Genomic DNA, 21,564 nt, shown 5'->3' on the forward strand with positions numbered 1-21,564 from the left:
TCTTCTCCAAGCTCAATAAAAACATGACCCCTTAAAACCATAGAGCATGAGAGAGGAGTGCAGTAGATTTCCACATAAAAAATCTTTTAGCAAGGAGGAGGACAAAGACTGGGGTATACCACCTGGGGTACTTGGGGTATAGACTGGGGTATACACATTTTAAAGAATTCTTATATTGGGAGGCTTTTTATTCCTGTTTCTATTAATATGTTTTAATTTAGAAAGATGTTTATTGACAAGGAATCTTTAGAAGGACATATCCTACTCAAGCATTTTTCTGTTAATGCCAGGCTAATGTCACTCGTATCTTTTGGACTCCTGTCTGTTCACACTACACTGGGATATGTCCTGAGTGAGGCACTTTTGCACGTCGCTCTGGGTGTAAATGTAAATATGTTCAGAATCGTTTCAGCGAGCCACATTTGTGGAATCGACTCCTGGATCCACTTCCTTCACTTGAGTTGGGTCGCAAACACCACACCCTACCACACATGCAGTAGTGTTTGGAAACAGTACACTAAGAACCTTCGTTGTGTTGCAGTAGGTAACGGATACAGCTTTATGGTTTGGGACGCGTCCTATGAATCGGAGTCGACTCTGGACCGAATCCGGAGTCGAGCAGCCGTCTCGCTACCGTGTCCCTCTGGAGTAGCGTAGGGTACAGTGGGCGGAGCTGTGCACAGACCGGCTCCACCGTAGCTCTGCTGTGGCGCTGCTCAGTCGTAGCGCTGCTTCTCGCTGAGTGTCCGTCCCTCTGCCGCGCAGATCCGCACCGCCGCCGCTGCCCAGCCCCGCCGCCTCGACTCGGTCGGGCTTACGTGGGGAAGATGGCGACAGACAAACCTAAACATGAAGGCAGGGTGAAAATCGGGCATTACATTCTCGGAGACACGCTGGGAGTGGGGACGTTTGGAAAAGTTAAAGGTAATTCTTGTTTGGGGCTGTTTGGGTCGTGCTTTAGTGGCACGGTCCGGATGGTGCCAGTCAGTCAGTAGCGTTTCAGGTAGGGAACTAACGAGTTAGCCGCCGTTAGCGTATGTAGCTAGCTAGCTAGCATCAGCTTGCTAACGCTAGCGCTAGCGCTAGTGCTAACTAACGCGTTTGCAGCTCTTCGCAAGCGTATTAGCACTAAGTCTGCTTGTTTTATCAACTTAATACGCATTACGACGTTTAATACAAATCTAACGCATTTTATTTTATGTAGCTAGATAGCTATATTAACCCTATACGCTGCTTGTTACGCGAGCTAGCACTAGCTAGCATTGGTAGCTAGCCCGCTAGCTTTATCTTTTAGCCATCTGACTGTGTAGTAGCTAACGGTAAGCAGACCTAGTCGCAAGATAGCCAGCTAGCTAAGTTAGCTAAATGGCTAACACCGAGCCTTCAAAGGATCTTACTTCGTTGTTTGTTCAGTAAAACGTCGTGGTTTGCTTTGCTGAAATGCGTGGACATGTTCCCAGCTCAGCGTTTGTGTCTGACAGCTGTCGAAGCAGCTCATTAACTCGAAGTTAGCGGGCTGTTGTCGTTTAATCTGTCAGCTATAGCTAAGTTAGCTCGCTACGTTTGGGCGATAATTAGATAGCCAGCTAGCGAGCTCTGGTAGTTTATCTTACCGTGGGCCAAAAATAACAGACATATCACTACTATCATCTGCAGAGCCCCTGAATGAGCTAGCTAGCTAACAAGGTGGAAAAGGAAGATCTAGAGACTTGGCTAATACGTTCCCTCGATTTAATAACACTACGTCTTTTGGAGAGGACGCTTTAAGGATCAGTTAATTAATATGAGAGGGTGATTTATTACACCCAGGGAGTGAATTATTAAGCTGAGGGATCAGACTGTGAAACTAGGGTAACAATTTAAGGGAATAAGGTTTTTAATCAAGGGAACGACATGCCAGCTAGCTAGCTAATACCTGAGAATTTCAGCCCTGTGTTTATCTCAGTTGTCACTTAGCTAGCTGAATAAGTGTGAACTTTATAGCTGGCTGTTAATATGTATGATCCAAAGTCCTCATTGCTTACCAACTAAGCTTGGGAAAGTGTTAAAATATGTTCAGTGCTATTTAAAAAGCCTTCCTCTGATAGTGCATGAATAATAGTGTCCAGCTATCTGGAGAAGATCGAGCATGCTGCTGCTCTCTGAAGCCTTATAAGGGAAATGCTAAAACCTGCCATACTCAGTTGTGCATGTGTAGACCAATAATTATGGGTCTCATTTTGTCTTGTTTATTCAACCTATGCTTCCATTTCTTCTCCACGACAATAATTAAAACCACTTTCCACTCGAGTATTCCTGTCCTTTCTGTCACCATCACCTTAGTTTCTTCTCTGAGCATTATAATATATGAAGATCTCAAGCACCCCTACAAACAGTGAATTAACAACCAACAGAGTTTAATTGGATGGCGGGGCATGTCACAGAAAATATTGGGTTTGTTATGTTTATCTCCAGAGTCGCCTGTAGTCGCAAAAAGTTTGGTCAGATGTGGGTGAAAGGTTGTGGTTGTAGGGTGATCTGTTTGATGAAGGTGTAATGATTCCAGTATCGAAAAACCTGGTAAATTGATTAAAACGGTGTCTCAAAATTAGAAACAGTTTTTCCAGTCCGCCCCTGGATTTCTCCTGAGGGTCTCTCAATTGCTGTCTTGTGGAAACTGCAGTCAGTGATTAAAACAGGGCGCCTGAACACCTCCAATCAGTGTGAAATGAAAGGGAAGCAGATTATGCTATGCTCACACTTATCCTTAAATGACTGGACTTACTGTCTCCCACTCCTTTAAGCTTTGTCATACTAGATTCATGGCCATTTTCCTTCTCTGAGCATTACAGTTGTTCTCTCCAGCCGCCCTGTATAGGAACACCTATATGGTTGTAGGACCACTGTTGTCTTTGTATATGCTGCGGTGGTCATTGTGGTCATTTGCCACTATGGCTCCACTTTTCATTTCTAAGATGATGACAAATGCTACCTGGACCAGATTACGTTTATGCAGTAAAATGAAAGCTTCTGAAACGAGGAAATTACAGACTGGATGTTGAGTCACTTCTTTTTAAACCAATCTACACAAAAGCACTGATAGTCTGGCACTACAGACATGAACAGTGGAACAGCTTGTGCAAAACATCAAAATGGCCATGGATTCAGATGTTTTATTTGGTTTTCGTAATTAGTATTGACCTAATTCTGAAATACTGCCAAAGAAAAGGGAATACTTTCATTAAAACAGGGTGGGAAACTAACCCAGGCCTTGATAACTCAGTTATGGACTATTTTGTTGAATGTAGCCTTTATATTCTATTATATTTTTACTGACAAAGCCGTATCCAGGCATGTATTACAATTAAATGTAATTATTATTTATTAATAATAGGTTAATAATAGTTGTAATGATTTCCGGAATTTAAAGGAACAGTGCTAACTTGTTTTTAAGCTGGTGGCTCAAAGCATGCTTTGCTGTTTACAGTTCTTGCATGTTTGTCTAATTCAAAGCCAAAGAGGATCTTTTCAGTGGCCAAAGAGAAGGTTATTTGCTTATATGGTCTGCAGTGTGCACTCTCGCTCTTGAATAGGCTCTGCAAACCGGAGGCCATTTACCCTCCTCAGTGACTCACTCTGCTTTGGTTGACTGGCTGCCAGGTTAATGCATTACCTGAGCACTGGTTAAATCAATATGAGCAATTTGTTCTCTCAGTCTTGAGCTCTCTCTGTTTTCTCCTTTTCTGTTGACCCGTATTTGTCCTTCTGCACCAGATTAGAAGCACGCTCCTAAAGCAGTAATTGCAGCCTTTTGTCTTGTTGTAGGGAAAAATGTGTTGCTGTAACGCTTCTCAGATAATGTCTTGTTCTGAGTTGTACTTCTTTCGTGTTGTGTTGTAAGAGGAGGTCTACCTTAAGCAGTTCTCTGTTTTTCTTAAGCAATTTTAAGCAGGAAACTTTAGATTTGCCAACATTAATCGTTGCTGTTTTTTTTTACTCTGCTGCTTAGTTTTGTGTGTGTGTGTGTGTGTGTGTGTGTGTGTGTGTGTGTGTGTGTGTGTGTGTGTGTGTGTGCCATATTCATACTCTTTATTTCATGATGCCTTATTGCCCTCCCTCATTTGTAATTCACAGTTTAATAGCACATGGCATTTCCTGCATCTGCTTTGACCAATGTCTGTATTTAATCTAGTGCTATAGAGTATTTTATATGATTTAATTTGATTCACTTTTGATTAGATCAGGATATTAACTTGTTTGAACTGTTCGTACTGAAAAAACGAGACATGCCTTTTTAATGTGAAGAGGGTCTAATGTCTGCTTCTCTGACTCTTTCCCTGCAGTGGGCCAGCATGAGCTGACCAAGCATCAAGTAGCTGTAAAGATCCTGAACAGGCAGAAGATCCGCAGTCTGGATGTGGTGGGCAAGATCCGCCGCGAGATCCAGAACCTCAAGCTCTTCCGGCACCCACACATAATTAAACTGTGAGTAGCATGACAGAAGTGGACGTTTAGTTTAATGCCTGGTGTTCACACAAAGTAGAGCTAAGTTTAGATAGCTGCTCAGTGCTTAGGTCAGATCAGGTGTGCTTTTCTACTTTACCTGAGTGGCTTCATGAAGTGGCGTGTGACCATTGGTTTAACAGTGTTTTAATTACTGTGTGACTCTACTTGGTGCCTTTTAGAGTAAATTATTTGTAATGGTTCATAAATTTACTTGGAATATATTTTATTAATAAAACAAATGTGTTTTATTAAACTGTGGCTAGTCAACTGGAAGGTTTTTCAGTGGGACTGCGGTGGACACTTTTGGTAGCTTTGTCACAGAGGGCATGCTGATAGGCCAAGTTAGACATGCTAGCATAGCCTTTCATGTAGTAATTTACCCAGTTCGGCAGCAGCCATGTTGGAGGGTCCATCAGTAACTCAAACTAAATCTTTCTTAGTGATCTGCCGATCCACTGCTACGCTCTTTAACAGCTCAGCCTTGTCTGCACCTTTTACTAAGTCTATGAAACTGCAAACTTGCATTTTATTTGTGAGTAGTTTAACCACAACCCTAGACGTTACATGGGGCTGCTGGGCGGTTTTATTTTCACTCTTCAAAGCTGTTAAATGTTTAAGATATTTAAACCACAAGCTAACATGCCCTGCTTCTGCAAGTTGTGCATGTTTTTTGTGCATGTCTCTATGACTGTGGTGAAAATGAGATGCAGTGAGGTAAAAAAAAGGAGAAAGGATTGGATTGTGATTGGGTTTGGGCTTAATAGAATTCCTAACAGTGCTTCAAAACATGCTTGGATTTAACTGCAAGTATTAACTATCGATTAACTATCAATCGAGTCAATGTAGGCTCTAGGGTTCTAGTATTAATGTAGTCCCCAAACAGGAAAAAAAACAAACAAAATGGATTTACTTGATTTTGTGACTTCAAGGAAAATATCCCTCATCTCTGATAAGTGGGGCAAAACATATTTGACAGCCTGTCAGCAAAACATAAGCTTTGTGATTGATGAGGCTTAAAGTGAGCTATGCCTCTTTTCATTTGGATCTCATTCTTCCTTCCCTTCGCTCCCACTTTCCCCTCATTTTCACCCTCCAACTCCTCCACCATCCAGTCTTGCTGCCTGTTGTCTGACTCACCCAATTAGTCACATTAAGACATCCCTCCTTTCTCTTTACGCTGATAATGTTTTATTGAACTCTGCTGCAGCTGGTGATGCTTTTTGGCTGTTTAGTACCCCCCCCCCCCCAAAAAAAAAAAAAATCTTGTTCTATGTCTTAGAAGTCATCATGACTTAGCTTAAACATTTACAGATGAAGCAAAAAAAAGCCAAAAATAGAAGCAAGCATTTACAAGCATTGTCCATTGTGTACAAAACAACCCTGAATTTCAGTCAATATGGGTGAATTTTGTTCCTAAAACACACAGTGGCATGTAAACATTTGGGCACTCCTGGTTAAAAAAATAGTTATGTGAGATGAACAGATCTCCTAAAGGTCTAAAGTTTAAGATCAGCTGTTCTTTTCAGCTTTAAAAACACATTAGTGTATTTGTAGCTCTCAGATAGGTCTCAATGTAATTCTTTCCCACCCATTTTTTTTTTTGTTCATTCAAACATTAGTCATGCATTCTCCTGTTAGTGATGGTAACATTCACTCTTGTGGATTTTCAGGGTTGAATCCCTAGTGACAAGGCTGGTGGTTTTCTCATGACTCTTCAAAAGTGGGTCAAAAAGGAGTGGAAAATAGCAGGGGGTTTTGCTTTGCAGTTAGTGTCTTTCAGTGTTGTAAGTAGTGAGTTTAAAATGAATCAGCTGATTACCCCAAAATAAAAAAGAGTTTGTATGATTCAGCTTGTGTGCGATTGTGTGTCCTGAAACTGATTGTGTGCCCGAAAATTTGTGTTTTCAAATCAGACCTATCAGGTCTCATCTTTTATCGTCAGCAATCCTAGCCGACTAACTGTTTGTTTTGGTAACAGACAGTGCACTGTGTTGGCAGGTGAATTTGTGAATAGTCACACGCCCACAGTCCTTGTACAATTGTAGAAAAGCCCCCCCAAAACACTTAAATGTATCCACGCCTTTATAAAAACAAGATAAGTGAAAGTCTGATGCCTGTAGGACGAACACTGATCAAACAGCTTGACTGGGAAAATTGCAGCAACAGAGCTTTCATTGTAATTGATCTGTAGAAGTCTATTACTATTGATTAGTTCATTCTGCTACTGTTTTTAAGATGTTATTACGACATTTTATACTTCCATTAATTACATTTATGTCGATTTGCATTCTATATTAACATGGTCGACATTTGTCTTCTTTTAACATCTCCTCAGTGATTGGATTCTCTGTATTTGCCAGAGTATGACCGAAACAACAGGCTGCCAGGGACCGGACAATAATATAGGCATAGGTCTAAAGGCATCTTCCTGTCATAGTATGATGATAGTAATCAGTAAAAATAAACCAACAGTAGATGGATTTCCATATAAATATGACATAAAAGGAAATAAAACATAAAGAAGGAGGAGGAAAAAAAGGCTAATTGGGGTCCATTGGCATTCGTTGTCATTATCCATAGGTTAGCATATCTATAGACAGGTTTTAATGTAATTTAGCTACTTTCCCCATATCTTCTTGGTTATATCTTTGTTTAATCTTAAGGTAAAGGAAAGGGATCCCATTTACATATCTTATTGACAAAATCCTTTATCAGATCTCTAGTTTGGGTGGTTTGGGGGGGGGTGCTTTTTGCAGCCGTTTTCATGTAATTGCTTTTCTTACTGGCTGTTGTATGGAATATCTATCTGGCAACTTACCCATATAAAGCACTTAAAACATCCACACACCAGGCATGGTAATGTAAGATCAGACTTTTTTTCAGTAGCCTTGTTTTTTGACGCATTGCAAGGAAATATGGCATTATCCTACCACAGTGCCTTCAACATGTTTTTGACACACTCGGCTGCACCAATTTGACGTTTGGTCTAGTGAAGAAAGAGAACTTGCCATGTTCTTGAGCACTTGTGATTTTCAAATATTAATTTGGGTCTGTAGTTTGAATCATTTAACTTGGCCAATGCTAAGTTAAAGGGTATATAGAGTGAGAAGACCCCCTAATTCTTACTGAGTTGCAGTGTTACAAACCTGACTCTAGATTTCTTTCCATTCCATACGAATCTGTAAAATCTGCCATTCCCCCTCGGCCTTTGTAACGCATGCATGTTTATTGTTTCGATTAAAGAATTAGGTCTAGAGGAATTAGCGCCTGTCATTTTTGCTTTTGGTGTTTATTGGGAGGGGGGTACCAAATACCCTTAAGTATTTGGTAATTGTTTCCCAGTAAGATCAAAGTATTGTCAGGTGTTAAATGTTGACAAATTACCAGGTGCTAGGACTTTAGTTTTTCCCCATGTTCAATTTATAACTGGAGTGACACACACATTTCTCTGCTTATTTCAATGAACTACAAACTCAATGAGTGGAGTAATTAATGTAAAAATACAATATGCTTTTATCATTGTTTATGACTGCCATCTCTAAGGGTTAATCCTGGTGCTTACACTGTTTGTTACAGTTGGGTACAGGTGGGTTTTTGTGTTCCATTGTCTTTTGTGCTCTCAAAAATATGTTACTTAACAGCAGACTTTGTTAATAAATATATATTTTTGTTGGTTTTTTTATGTTTTTGTTGTAAATACAACATTTTATAAAATGTAGACATTTAGACTGCATCTAACTTGACTAACCGTGAAATGTAACATTTATTTCTGTAGAACAAGAACAGTAAGTACAGTAAAATGTGGGAGGAAATAAATATCCTATTGGTTTCAAATGCCTGTAAAACACACAAAATATGTTTTGTGAACTGTTATCTGTTAATACTGATATGCTCTATCGTAAAATACTAATATGCTCTATAAGTAAAATTTAAAAAGTAAAAGTAAAATGCTAGCAATAAGATGTTAATATTACTTAAAATCATTTGCCACCCAAACATTGATTTAACACTACTAAATGTTTATATGTTATGTTTTAACATTAGTATTGAATTTCACTCCTTGTGTATTTGTAGTGCTTTGACTACGAAGAATTGTATCTGGTTGTATTTGGTAAAACTGGAACAGCCACTTAACTTCAAAAACTATGTATTTGCATCAGTAGTACAACATGATATTCCACCCACAGTGTGCAGTCCTTTTAAACTGTATGCATCTATGTTTAAATGTTTTATGTTTCTCCTTTCTTGTGTGATTGCAGGTATCAGGTGATCAGCACACCCACAGACATTTTTATGGTAATGGAATATGTGTCCGGAGGAGAACTCTTTGACTACATTTGCAAGAATGGAAAGGTATGATTTTTTTTTATTCACCCATTTTGTTTACTACCTTTAAAAATATGATTCAAGTTCAGGTTTTGTTGCTTATTTTGTGTAATCACACTTTGAAAGTGGCATATATTACCTTTTTCTCCACAACTGTTTAAGGTAAATTATGTTATTTAGTGATTCAACAAAATGTTGTTATTCATAATTTTTTTTTTTATCATTATTTATCCCTATTGTCTACTAATAAAAGTGTTGTGGAACTGCAGACATTATGGTCGGAACAATGTAATACTTTGTGTGCACGTCTAGTCAGTGTTTGAGCATGTGCTGTTCTCCTCACCAGCTGGATGAGAAGGAGAGCAGACGACTCTTCCAGCAGATCATCTCTGCAGTGGACTACTGCCACAGACACATGGTGGTACACCGAGACCTCAAGCCAGAGAACGTCCTGCTGGATGCTCATATGAATGCCAAGATCGCAGACTTTGGTGGGCATAAAATATAAAATAAACTTTATCACCCATGTTTAATGTCTAAAGTTTGCTACACAGAGCTAATGGTATAATTGAATGTAGTCCATAAAAGCTTTCCAGCTTTCAAAAGCAATGTTTTTTGTTTGTTTGTTTCAGTCTGGCACATATAAAACATTCAGGTCTATGTGTCAGAGTGCCATGATTCATATAATATCCTTAAATTGTCTTGGAGAATCGTCATATCCTTTTGCTGTATCATCACCTTTGTCTAGGGTGATGGATGACCTTTTGAATAAGAGGACAGTTGTAGGAGAAATTTAAAGCAAGGATAACTACAAGGGAAATTTGCTGTGTTTCACTGAACTGTTGCTTTAAGCGAGATTCCCATTCCTATTCCTGGAATACCCCCATTCTCTGCATATTATTTGTGTTTTTGTACTCCCAACACATCTGGCCCAACTGATTAAAGTGTTAGAGTTAGAGTAAGGAAAATGTCTGGAATGTGCAGGACAGGAAACCTGTGTTTTAAATATCTTAAATATTTATGCACAATTCCTTCAGGTTGCCAAAAAGATTTTCTCCATTTTTCTACTGTCTGCTACTAGATAGTGGTCAAACTTGCGGTGAACTTTGTCATTCTTTCATGTAGGTTTGTCGAACATGATGTCGGATGGTGAGTTTCTGCGAACGAGTTGTGGCTCCCCTAATTATGCAGCTCCAGAAGTCATCTCTGGAAGGTAGAGTATTCATTTTCCTTTTAATAATGCCTTTCACTGTTCCCTGTGGAGGACTTGCTTCCTTCCCTTCTTTCATCTTAACTGATGCATTTGGCAGCTCTTTAGCCCCCTACTATGTACTTCCTGGTCATTCATTTCTAATTTCAACTTTCCATTGTTTAGAGCTGTTCAACTTTTTAAAATTCAGTCTTGTGTGACTGATTGTCTTGACTTGTAACTTTGCTTGAAATCTGTGCCGTATGACTTTTATCCATGATCAGGTTGTACGCGGGTCCTGAAGTGGACATCTGGAGCAGTGGGGTGATCCTTTATGCTTTGCTGTGTGGGACATTGCCCTTCGATGATGACCATGTGCCAACACTCTTCAAGAAGATCTGTGACGGCATCTTTTTCACACCTCAGTACCTGAACCCTTCAGTTATCAGCCTTCTCAAACATATGCTGCAGGTGGACCCCATGAAGAGAGCCACCATTAAAGAAATCCGGTCAGATTTCTCTCTCTATCTCACACACTCACTCACTCGCACACACAAAAGCTGAACAATGACTATTTCAAAGGCAGTACATTCTGATTAAAATAGGAAATGATCTCCGGGTGTGCAACAAGTACTGACTGTTTTGATGTGTAAATAAACAGAGACTTAAGACTTGAACAACTTTTTTAAGCCAACAACTTCAAATGTATCATTCATGAGTGTTTAGAATACTTTTATATATTACCTTTATATATAAATGTTTTGTATGCCTGCATAAAAAGCCATAAAAAACAATTGTTTTTTTCTAGCAGCTTTACAATGTGTAGTTGTAGTCAGATTGTGGGATGTGACTTTGGTTGAGGTAAAATATGCCCAGATGTTTTTATTTACTGGTTTAACACAAACACGAACATTCATTTTTGTCATTTTTCTTTTTTGTTCTTAGGGAGGACGAATGGTTTAAGGAGGACCTACCCAAGTATCTGTTTCCAGAGGATGCTTCTTACAGTAACACCATGATTGATGAAGAAGCATTAAAGGAGGTGTGTGAGAAGTGTGAGTGCACTGAGGAGGAGGTGCTCAACTGCCTTTACAAGTGAGTGTCTTATTATTTTTCTGGAGTTGTTAAAATTGAAATAAGAATTGGGTAAGAGGTATTTTCAGTTGAATGAACTTTTTTTGTTTGTATTGATATGTATTGTTTTGCTTTCCTCTGCTTTTTCATGTTATAATGTGCTCTGTTCTGTTAATGCTGTATGTAAAGTGATCTAAGCTTTAGAAAAAAAGTTTTATACACATAAAACATACTCTTTTCTCTTTATTTCTGGACAGTCGTAATCACCAGGACCCTTTAGCTGTAGCATACCATCTGATCATAGACAACCGCCGCATTATGAGCGAGGCCAAAGACTTCTACTTGGCCTCCAGTCCTCCTGACTCCTTTCTGGATGACCTGCCTGCACACCACCATGCCAAGCCTCATCCAGAGCGAGTGCCCTTCCTGGTGGCTGAAACCCAGCCACGGCCACGGCATACATTGGACGAGCTCAACCCTCAGAAGTCGAAGCACATGGGTGTCCGTCGGGCCAAGTGGCACCTGGGCATCCGCAGTCAGAGCAGACCCAATGACATTATGAGCGAGGTGTGTCGGGCCATGAAGCAGCTGGACTACGAGTGGAAGGTAAGCCACAAAGGGTGGGTGTGGGTGTTGGTTCTGAGCAAAAGTGGAACATGATATATGAATCTTTTGCTAAATTCTTCTGATTTCTAATCTAATTAATACTTTTGTCTGGTTAAATAGAATATGTACTGAATATTTTACTGAATGGAGGAAACGAGCAGAAAATCCAGTTTTTAACCTCTCAGCACCTTTTTTTTACATGAAAATACAGTTCAAGATTCTTTACAGACCTTTATCATATGATTTAAATGAATACAATGTGAGGAAAAAAAGGTGAAAGGTCATGATTTTCTCCTCTAAACTTTAACAATGTGTTTTGCTGCACAGCTTTTTGCTTTTTGCTTCCACCTCCGCTACTGGGAAATGCTGTTTTTAAGCTTTCGACAGGCACTATAATGTGGACAGCTAAACACTCTGCACCCACTTATGATGCATATATACTGATGGATATACACTTACCAAGTACTTTTCTAGGAATGCCTTCCTCTGCTCTCAAAATGGCCTCAATTTTTCATGGTATGGATTATCAGTTGATAATCTGATCCATGTTGACATGATGACCGAAGTGTGCAGCCTCAGCTTTCTGTTCTTGACTGACAGAAGTAAAACTTGGTATGGTTTTCTGTTGTGGCCCAGCCACCTCAAGGTTGGACGTGTTGTGAGTTCTGAGATGCTTTTCTGTTCACCGCATTTGTTTATTTGAGTGATTATCAAATTTTTGTGGCCCTCTCTGGTCCTTCTGTTGACCTCTTTCATCAACAAGACGTTTCCAGAACTGCCAACCACTGGATGTGTTTTCTTTTATTCCTCCGACGAGGCCTCCAACCAGGCCATCTGGCACCAATAATTAGACCATGCTAAAAATCATTGAGATTACATTTGTCCTGTGAAAATTTTATTTGATTCAGCCACAGGAGCATTAGTGGGGTGAGGTAGTGATGCTGAGTAATTTGGTTCTAGCGGACACGCTGTACTAGGCATGGTGGCCTAAAGCCTGTATGTAGCTTCTACAGGAAATGCTTTTCTATTTATTGCTATTTGTAATTTTATTTTTTACACAATTTAATTAGTGTAAACTTTTTATGTTTTTACCTGAAGAAAAAGGTGAACTTGGTATAAAACAAAACTAGTTAGGTGGTTTAATTAAGGAGATTTTTGTAGCCATTTGTTAGGATGTGGGATGTTCAGATTCAGTGAAGGTTGGACAACCACAGAATAATCAACCTGCTACAAAACCTTCTCAGTTAAGGTTCAAGGGGTGTGGAAGAGGCGTGTGTGTGAGTGGATTTTTTTTTTTTAGTTTAGCAGGACGTTTCACTGGCTGAAGTTCAGGTTAGATAGGAGGCCCATGAGTCAGCAGTATTGGTAAAGGAAGTTAGTCGCGCGTGTCCCTTGTGTCCATTTTAGCTTTTATAGCTTCTCTTATCAGCATGTGGCGGCACTCTTATCAGGCATAACAATGTTAACTGCTGCGTCAAAAAACATGTACAAACACCCATTCTTTTCCCCCTTACGTTTACGTTAGCTTATCCAGAGTATCTTTGCAACAAAAGTGCTTTGATGTCCATTTTGGGAATAAATCTTAGCCAGAACAAAAGCTAAGCTACCCATTAACCTAGACACTGCCAGAAACAAAAAACAGTGCTGCTTCCTAGAGAGAAAGATACACAATGAATCTTGATGAACAGCTCTTGATGAATCTGAGCACAGATGACTAGAAAAATTATACAAATATCTTTGTCTTTCTGTGATAATTGACCATGGAATTCACATGACTGTAATGTTGTATTGAGGGACTATAATGTTTTCTTTCAGTTCTAACATGGCTTGTAGTAATCCATGACTTACCCATGCAATTGCAGTGTTCCTGCAGTCGAAGCTGTTTCTTTTGTTCTTTCTTAATTCCACGTTGTGGTCTTTACCTATGAAATTCAAGACCTGGTAGTTAACGGTGTATGGAACTGATATGGGTACCGTAGATTGTTTTAAAAGAACAGGTTAAAACCTGTTAACTTGTTTCCATTTTTTCTGAATATGCATCCTGACTGGTTAATGCTTACAATCCTGTGTTATATTTCCTGTTGTGTAACTACAAAAAAAAATATGCTTGTTACCTTCATTAATGCAAATATGCTCATATGTAGAAAATATCTTAATTCTATATTTTGATACAATGCTACACATCTTTTCATAGTTTGTCTTGCCAAGACCGGTTCGGTTTCTGTTCAAGTTTTCTTTTTTTTTTAATTTACACTGGGTTTATGAGGTCATGAAACTATATAATAATGAGGGGCTCTTCAGTTGTACAGCTGTCTAGGCGTTTGCCCAGTCATCAGGTAATGGCTGTCCCGTTAGTCAGTGTGGGCATCTGTTAGCTGATGTAACAGCAGTTAGTGTTCTCTTCCAACCAGGTTCTGTATTGAGTGAAGGAAGGTGTTTGTTGTGTGTGCCGTGTATGTGTGTGCCGTGTGTCTCAGGATCATTTGCCTAAATAGCAAGATGAGGAAGAAACAAAGGCTTTCCCACTAATTTGTGGCCATGCTATTTTCATATATAGAGAGATGGACCACTCTCTTTTTGTGTAACAGCTGTACAATTTCACACCATTATGGTTGAACTTCGGTGAATCATGCATTCTAAACTGTGTGGGGTGATCTGTTACACCATTAATAGTAATTCAAGCTTGCTTCCCACAATATACAATACAATATTCTGAAAATATCGAAAGGTCTGTGTCTCTCTGTGGGTCCTCAGGTGGTTAACCCATATTATTTGCGGGTGCGGAGGAAGAATCCGGTTACAGGCATGCAGACTAAGATGAGCCTGCAACTCTACCAGGTGGACAGCAGGACCTATCTTCTGGACTTCAGGAGTATAGATGGTACAGCATTGTTAAATTATGGTTTTGTGGGTTTTTATTTCCCCTGCCATAATGTTACTATTTAGAGTGATGTCGCAGTCATGGTTTCTTGCCCTCAGACCTGATCTACATATTTCTAGATAATGTAACCAAACTGTGCAAATCAGTAAATGGCGTTTACCAAGATTTAATTCTTTCTGATGTCTTTTTAAGCAAGTATCTACCAATACTGATATGATTCTAATTGAATCTAATCCCAAAGTGTCTGTACTTATTTCTTTATCCTTCCTGATGCCTTCTGTCTCCCTCTTTTCTCCAGATGATGTTGTGGAGACAAAGTCTGGAACTGCCACTCCTCACCGGTCTGGCTCAGTGGGAAACTACCGGACTGCCCTAAAGAATGACAAGAACGAGAAAAGCGAATGTGAGGATGGAGGAAAGGGGGACAGCTCCGCCCCCTCCACACCCCCGGTGGCAGGAGGCAAGCACACTGAGAGCTCTCTGACCTCCTCGCTCACTTCTTCAGTGGACTCGACGGGGGGAGAGTCGTACCCCCGGCCTGGCAGCCACACCATCGAGTTCTTTGAGATGTGCGCCAACCTCATCAAGCTGCTGGCACGATAACTCACAGCTTCTCTGACGCCTTGTCTCTTGCTCTCCTCTTTGTTTTTTTTTTGCCATCTCTCTTTCTCTCTCCTCGGCTTTTCTACCTCCACGTCTAGTATTTCTCTCTTTTTCTCTCTCTCTCTCTCTCGCTCTCTCTCTGTGTCTTTAGAGCAATAAGCATGCCAACAGACGACTCAAACCTCCATGCATCCCACACGCACAAACAAGCTGGTGCGATGAGCAGTTTGGACCTGTTTGATTGGTTAGGCAGAGAGGTGAGGGTGGAGATAAGGTGTTTGAGAGAGGGTGGACAGAGTTGTCTTTCATGTCAAGATGTCTGAAAGACTACTAAGCCACTTTATAGTAAGATTAGAAAATTCTTTTAGAGATGGTTTTACAGTTCTTCACTGAGGGGTTCGTTCTTCAGCCTGCAGTTTCCATACAGAGAATAAGGCGTATAGAGTTGTCTGTGCGTTTAAACGTCAGAGTTCTACACTGAGCTAAATGTACTGTATACAACGGCACCACAAAGAGAGAGCCGACCAGGCAGAAAGCACTTTTGCACAGGTTTTCTTTGTTTCTGCTGGCCAACTTTATAATAAGCGAGCAATTCTTCTAAACAGGGGTCGCCTAAATGAGCGCACCTCGACTCTCAAAGTTGGCACCTCTTAAGAAAGGAGGTGGATTAATGAGCGGGCCAATCTTAACTCATTTATTTTGAGGAAGTGCAATGACCCTGCCTTTAGCTCTTTTGTAGATGTGGGGGAAAGTACTTCATCTTTTTCTTTTTTTTTTGTTAAAAGAACAGGCCCAGATCTTTATTGTCCTTTCACGTTAGCCTATTTTTCCGTTGCTCATATTTTACATATATAAATATAAGTATATACAGAATACAAAACGCATTTGGATATATATTTATCAGTGCTTTAAATGGGATGGTAGTTTATATTGACATTATTATACTGAACTGAAAGGTGTTTGTTTTTTTGTTTTTTTAAGTGGTGTTGATTGTCACTGTATGATGTTTTATTCCATACACTGCTTTATTCATTTTTTTAAACCTTTAATTGCAGTTGTTTTACAAAATCAGATTCACTTATAAAACGAGTCTATAGTCACTGTCACACACAAACCTTGTATTTCTGTTTGACACTTTCCACATTTTGATATAATTTGAATCTGGATGTTCTAAATTATGGCTGCACAATATTGGGGGAAAATTTACATTATTTTTCTGCAATATTTATTGTGATTTAAAATGTTCACCAGCAGTCAGTGAGCCAACATGTGACAATATGAATTATTCACTCCGTGTATTCAAGAGTGAAGTAAAATGAGCAATATTGGATAGATATAATCTAATTAGATAAATGTCATAGAAAATGAGAACAGTGTGAATTGTTGCATCAAGCCGCAAAAAAGCGTTTTAACTAAATTTGCCTTGCATGACACTCTGCGCCACCTACGGTGTGACTATTGTGTATATGCACATTGCAATGACTACAAAGCTGAAACAATATATTGTGCAGTCTTAGTCTAAATTATATGATGAATGGACCAATATTGCTCCAAAAAAGATGCTGTAAATTTACTATTTTGTAGATATGCGTTTTTGTGTGACAATGAACATATGGAAAATTGACTGAATTTAGGTTGGGTTACACTTTTCCCAAAAAAGGGGAGGACTGAAAAAGGACTAAAACATGTCTAAAACAGGAAGTTTAAGTAATTGTGTTTTTCTAGACTGGATTCCAGTGTTGTGACTTGACTGCTGTAAAATACTTTGTTGAAAGTATCCAGATGCCCACAATCTACAAGAAATTTCCCATCAATGATAGTAAAGATAGGAAGTTTCTATCTCCACCCCAAAACAATTCAGTGAGGATGTCACTAAAGCTATTTCAGTACCTATAAACTACAGTATCTACTGTATTTTAACATTGCAGACAGCTGTTATCCTCAACCTTGGCTAAGTGTGGTCTTTTAAATGTCCCGTTGCTGTAGATATGAGTATAGGTCGGGCCCAGGTGGTTACAGGCTGTTGAAACAACAGTGTTCATCGCAAAATATGTAATGCGATGTTTCCTAGTTCACTGATCTAATCCTAACTGAATAGATAAAGAGAATATGTTTTGTATGTATTTGTTAATGACGATGTGAGACATGTTGGCAACTCAAAAGTGCATTCCATGTGAGCTTGAATGCTGTTCTTTCTGAAGTGCCCTAATCAGAAGTAAATTTTGACAAAAATATCTTTATTACAGTCTGGTCTTTTACATTTGTATCTACTCAGGGTCCAGTGGGTTACTGAAGAGATGCAGTCCAATAAAAAAAGAAAAAAGGGAAAAGGACCTTTGTCTAGAAATAACATCAAATGGTTCAGATATAATAATAAATTATTCTACATGCTTTGTGTAGTTTCCCCTCAAATTGCTATGCTTTCATTTGGACCATCATAGCTCTGCTAATATCTTAAGAGGTTAAAAGTGTGTAAGACTGAAAAGCGGTTTGTAAAGAGCTATGTGTAAAATTTTAGCAATTAAATTAGGATACAATTAGTTACAATATCTTGCATCTCAGAAAACAAATCATTCCATCCTCTGAACGACATGTCTTAATTCTTTCCAGCAAACATTAGAGCGCCTATCTAAGGGTTTAACCCCAAACAACCCAAATAGACTGATTTATGATATTGCTGGTGAACATTTTTTATATGGTTGAAATTGAAGTTAAAGGTGCATCATTTCTTTTCTGATACTTGCTTACGCATCCACTTACCTTAATAGCTGGGTTTTATTCCACTCTTCCACGAACTGGCTCCACGTTTCAGCATTTTGCCAACTGCTCCAGATTGAGAATTAGGGTGTTGGTGTTATGTCATGTATGTTGAACCAAATACACATGATTTGAACCTATACTTGTCATTCTGCAATATGGGAGAGTCAGTGTTGTGGTCTGCTTGGACATGAAGAGTGGACTAAAATGAACTGGAAGTCTCTTTAGATCATTTATAAGATGATCATGAACGTCAAGATCTCAATAATCCTTACCGAACAAGGCTGGTGCTGCCAGTGAAGAATCCCATTTAATTTTTTTTTTATGGTTAAGATAGAAAAGTATGGTCTAAACTTCTCTGTTCTAGAGAAACCTAATGAGGGAAGGACTGTTATAGTTGAGTGGTGATGTGATCAGAACTAGAAGTCTGAATAGCTTAATTCCTCTAGAAGTGGTTTTACAAACATGCTGCCTGATTGATGAGTAATGTTGTATGAGACCCTTTCTTGTAGTATGTCTGTGGTGGAGAGCCAAAATTGTCATCCATCTTCTTATCCACTTCTTCCTGGTCAGGTTTGTGGTGGTTCTGGAGCCTACCCGTAATTATTTGGCGCTAGATGGCAAAATAGCCCCTAAAAATATATGTAAAAGATGTAAAACTGTCTGTCAAGTATATCATCCCCATTACCGCAAAAATCTTTTATCTCCATTTTAGCTGTTTTTCACTTTTTGACATGATATGAATCTGGCAGTGGTTCTTTACATTGTTTCTGAATTTCATGATAAACAGACCAATAGAAATGGCCCAGAATGACTTTTAACACATTCATTTCTACATAACCATCAATAATAGTAAAAGTTTTTTTCTTCTCTTGTTTTTAAGATACAAGGTTTTTGTGTGACAGAGACGATATACAGAATATTGTAAACTCTGAAGTCACTTGCAGGTTCAGTTCGGTATCGTGTCCCTGGTCCAAATCACGCCACTGTAAAGCAACCCTTGTTAAGTTCCTCCACAATGCCCCATTCCACCCCAACCATCTCTGGGTGGGTTTGTTTTCGCCTCTGAACCATTGAATTATGCAGACATTTTAACAAATCCGTGAGTTTCATTTGAAAGGCAAGGGGATGCGTAACCAGGTTTTCGAGCTCCGTGTTCGGGGAGCTTTATGGTCTCCACAAAACTGATCCTGGACCCACAGAACAGCGGTCATTTGAAAGTGGACATTGTCAGATTTCATGGTGGTGTTTAACATGACATTTCACATGTGGGCTGCAGCTTGTTTGGTAGCTTACCATCAAGTAAGCAACTGTCGAGTCATTGTACAAATGGCACCCTAATCAGGTTTGCTAGCCAAAATGGGCAAGATTCCAAAAACTCTTATTTTAGATTCTTTGCCAGTAATGTTGCCTCATGCTTTAAGTATGATCTCTACCTGCCCAATCAGGTACTCTTTAGTTTGAACTTTCATTTCTGCTGAACTTCAGTTAAATGAACTTGTAAAGGCCAAGAATTCTAAATGATTCGATTTTGGTAAAGTTTGTTTTTGCAAAAGAAGAACTGTACCACTAGCAGTGTGTGGTTAAGGAAGTAAACCTTTATGATGTGTGGTGTGTGTTTGTATGGCCTCTGATTCCTGATGTAGCACATTGATAACATCTCCACGCACTGTGTTTGCTGAGTCATGCGACGCTCAGGTGCTTCTTTTTTTTTTTTTTGGGCTTTTTTCCCCCTTCTCCTGAATTCTTCAAAGAAACTTTGTTGAAATTTTGATTAGGTTTGTAGAAAGGGACCCAGTTTTTCAGGTTGGCCAATGTGCTGATTGTATTTAAAGAACATTTTACACACAACTGCCTAATAAACTGCTAAATGGCACCAGCTGTGTTTTTGTCCTTTCCTTCGCTGCATGTCCAGTTCCAGTGTCAGTGGGTCAGGTCATCTGACTTGTGTGTGTGTGTGTGTGTGTGTGTGTGTGTGTTGGATGGAGCACCATTATTCCAGAGAACACAGCTCAATTCTGGGGGGCTTCATACACCTCTAGCACATGCCTGGTATTAGTCATGGTGCTAATATGTTAATGCCTTTCTGCTCCAGAGAGTCCTATTCTATTGGCAATACTTCTCTACAAAGACTAGGCAAGCTGTGTGCGTGGGCATGTGCACTTCCCACATTGCCTCCACTCCCCTGACCATGTTTGTAGAACCAGTCTGGGCTTGTGTGCACTGGATATATAGGATTACAGTACGGGGTTTACTGTAGTCAGCCGTAATTTGAATCTCCAATTACATCCACACTTAGTCCTGCATTATGCCCTTCCAGTGGCAGGTACTAGGTAATAGCACTGCCTTTGCTATGGCAGACTAGTGTTTGATTCCCTATCAGGCAGGGGCAATAATAATAATGATGTAGTTGGTATTTAATTCTACTGTGTTTTATTCTGTTCTGGGCTGCATGTGTTTGTACACAAATATGGTTTAAGACATAAAGCACTCTATAATTGGCAGAGGGGTGGAGACAATAACAATGTACAAATAAAAGGTTTTCAGTATTTTTTTTTCTATAGTGTTGCTGGTATCAAGCAGTATGGTACTGCACTTGTGATCAGTAGCAGTTATAGAAAACCAGCCTGTCTGGACAAGACAGAGCAACCATATTTGGCCTCTGCCTTAAACCCATGCAGTGAACATACACATACACACCAGTGAACAAACGTGTGGTACAATGGATAACACCACTACCTGCCAGTGTGCTTCCACACCATGTGGGAGACCAGCTTTTGATTCCCAGTCTGGGTGACTATGCTGCCCTACACCAATAAGAGTCATTGGGCAAGACTCCCAACACTACATAGGCCCACCTCTGTAAGACGAGTAACCTTGTAAGGTGTGTCAGATAAATGAAAATGTAAACATGTCTGAAGCAATGGGCAGCCATTGCAGCTTCACCTGGGGAACAGAGAGGGTTCCCAAGGGCCCAAGGGCCCAACAGTGGCAGCTTGCCAAGCCGGGTATTGAACCCATAGCCATGTTGTTAATAGCCCACCACTGCCCCCTTAAGAAACATGTAGTAGCTCAGTGGTCTGGTCTTTTGCCCCATTCTGATGGTTGATGTGAACATTACCAATAGCCACAAGCCGCTAACCTGTATTTGCTTGATGTAATGAACTGCTGCACTGCAATCAAACAAATGGCTGATTAGATTGCATAATTAATAACTGCAAGAATGCGTAGATGTACAGTTCTCCCTAATTACCTTTACATTTGTGGCATTTAGCTCTTATCCAGAGCGACTTAGAAGGCTCCCTGTATTACAGGGGTGGGTCAGTGTAGTTTTAGGAGTCTTGCCCAAGGACTCCTATTGGTGTAGCGCAGCATAGTCACCCAGACCGGGAATTGAACCCACATGGTGTGGTAGCTCAGTGGCAGGTAGTGGTGTTATCTGTTGCGCCACACCAACCAATTAAGTGCTCAGGCAGTGTGTATTGTGCTAATGTAATATAACGATGACCAAAAACATTTTATAGTTTAGTTTATGAATGATCGGTGAGTGTTTTGCTTGCTAGCCACATAACCTGAACCATGCTAATGCTTTCCTTAGAGTGATTTGAGATTAAGAATTTGGGCTGAAGGAATGCTTTAAATT

General features: G+C 39.7%; 1 protein-coding gene across 1 annotated transcript; it reads left to right on the forward strand.

The window, feature by feature from the left end:
• Positions 1–732: 732 nt before the first annotated feature.
• prkaa1 (protein kinase, AMP-activated, alpha 1 catalytic subunit) lies at positions 733–19,797 on the forward strand. Its single transcript, XM_072672319.1, has 10 exons — positions 733–924; positions 4,323–4,464; positions 8,745–8,838; positions 9,158–9,302; positions 9,937–10,024; positions 10,285–10,509; positions 10,946–11,095; positions 11,332–11,680; positions 14,435–14,561; positions 14,860–19,797. The coding sequence occupies exons 1-10, from the start codon at positions 828–830 to the stop codon at positions 15,162–15,164; spliced, it is 1,722 nt and encodes a 573-aa protein (XP_072528420.1). The 5' UTR covers positions 733–827; the 3' UTR covers positions 15,165–19,797.
• Positions 19,798–21,564: the final 1,767 nt, after the last annotated feature.

The sequence above is a fragment of the Salminus brasiliensis genome, chromosome 1 (genome assembly GCF_030463535.1).
Source record: "Salminus brasiliensis chromosome 1, fSalBra1.hap2, whole genome shotgun sequence".
Lineage (NCBI taxonomy): Eukaryota > Metazoa > Chordata > Actinopteri > Characiformes > Bryconidae > Salminus > Salminus brasiliensis.

Excerpts from the sequence above, each read along its gene's own strand:
- prkaa1 (XM_072672319.1), top strand. The coding sequence starts at position 828 with ATGGCGACAGACAAACCTAAACATGAAGGCAGGGTGAAAATCGGGCAT. Across the intron at positions 925-4,322 it reads GACGTTTGGAAAAGTTAAAG|TGGGCCAGCATGAGCTGACC; the intron begins GTAATTCTTGTT and ends CTTTCCCTGCAG. Across the intron at positions 9,303-9,936 it reads TGCCAAGATCGCAGACTTTG|GTTTGTCGAACATGATGTCG; the intron begins GTGGGCATAAAA and ends TCTTTCATGTAG.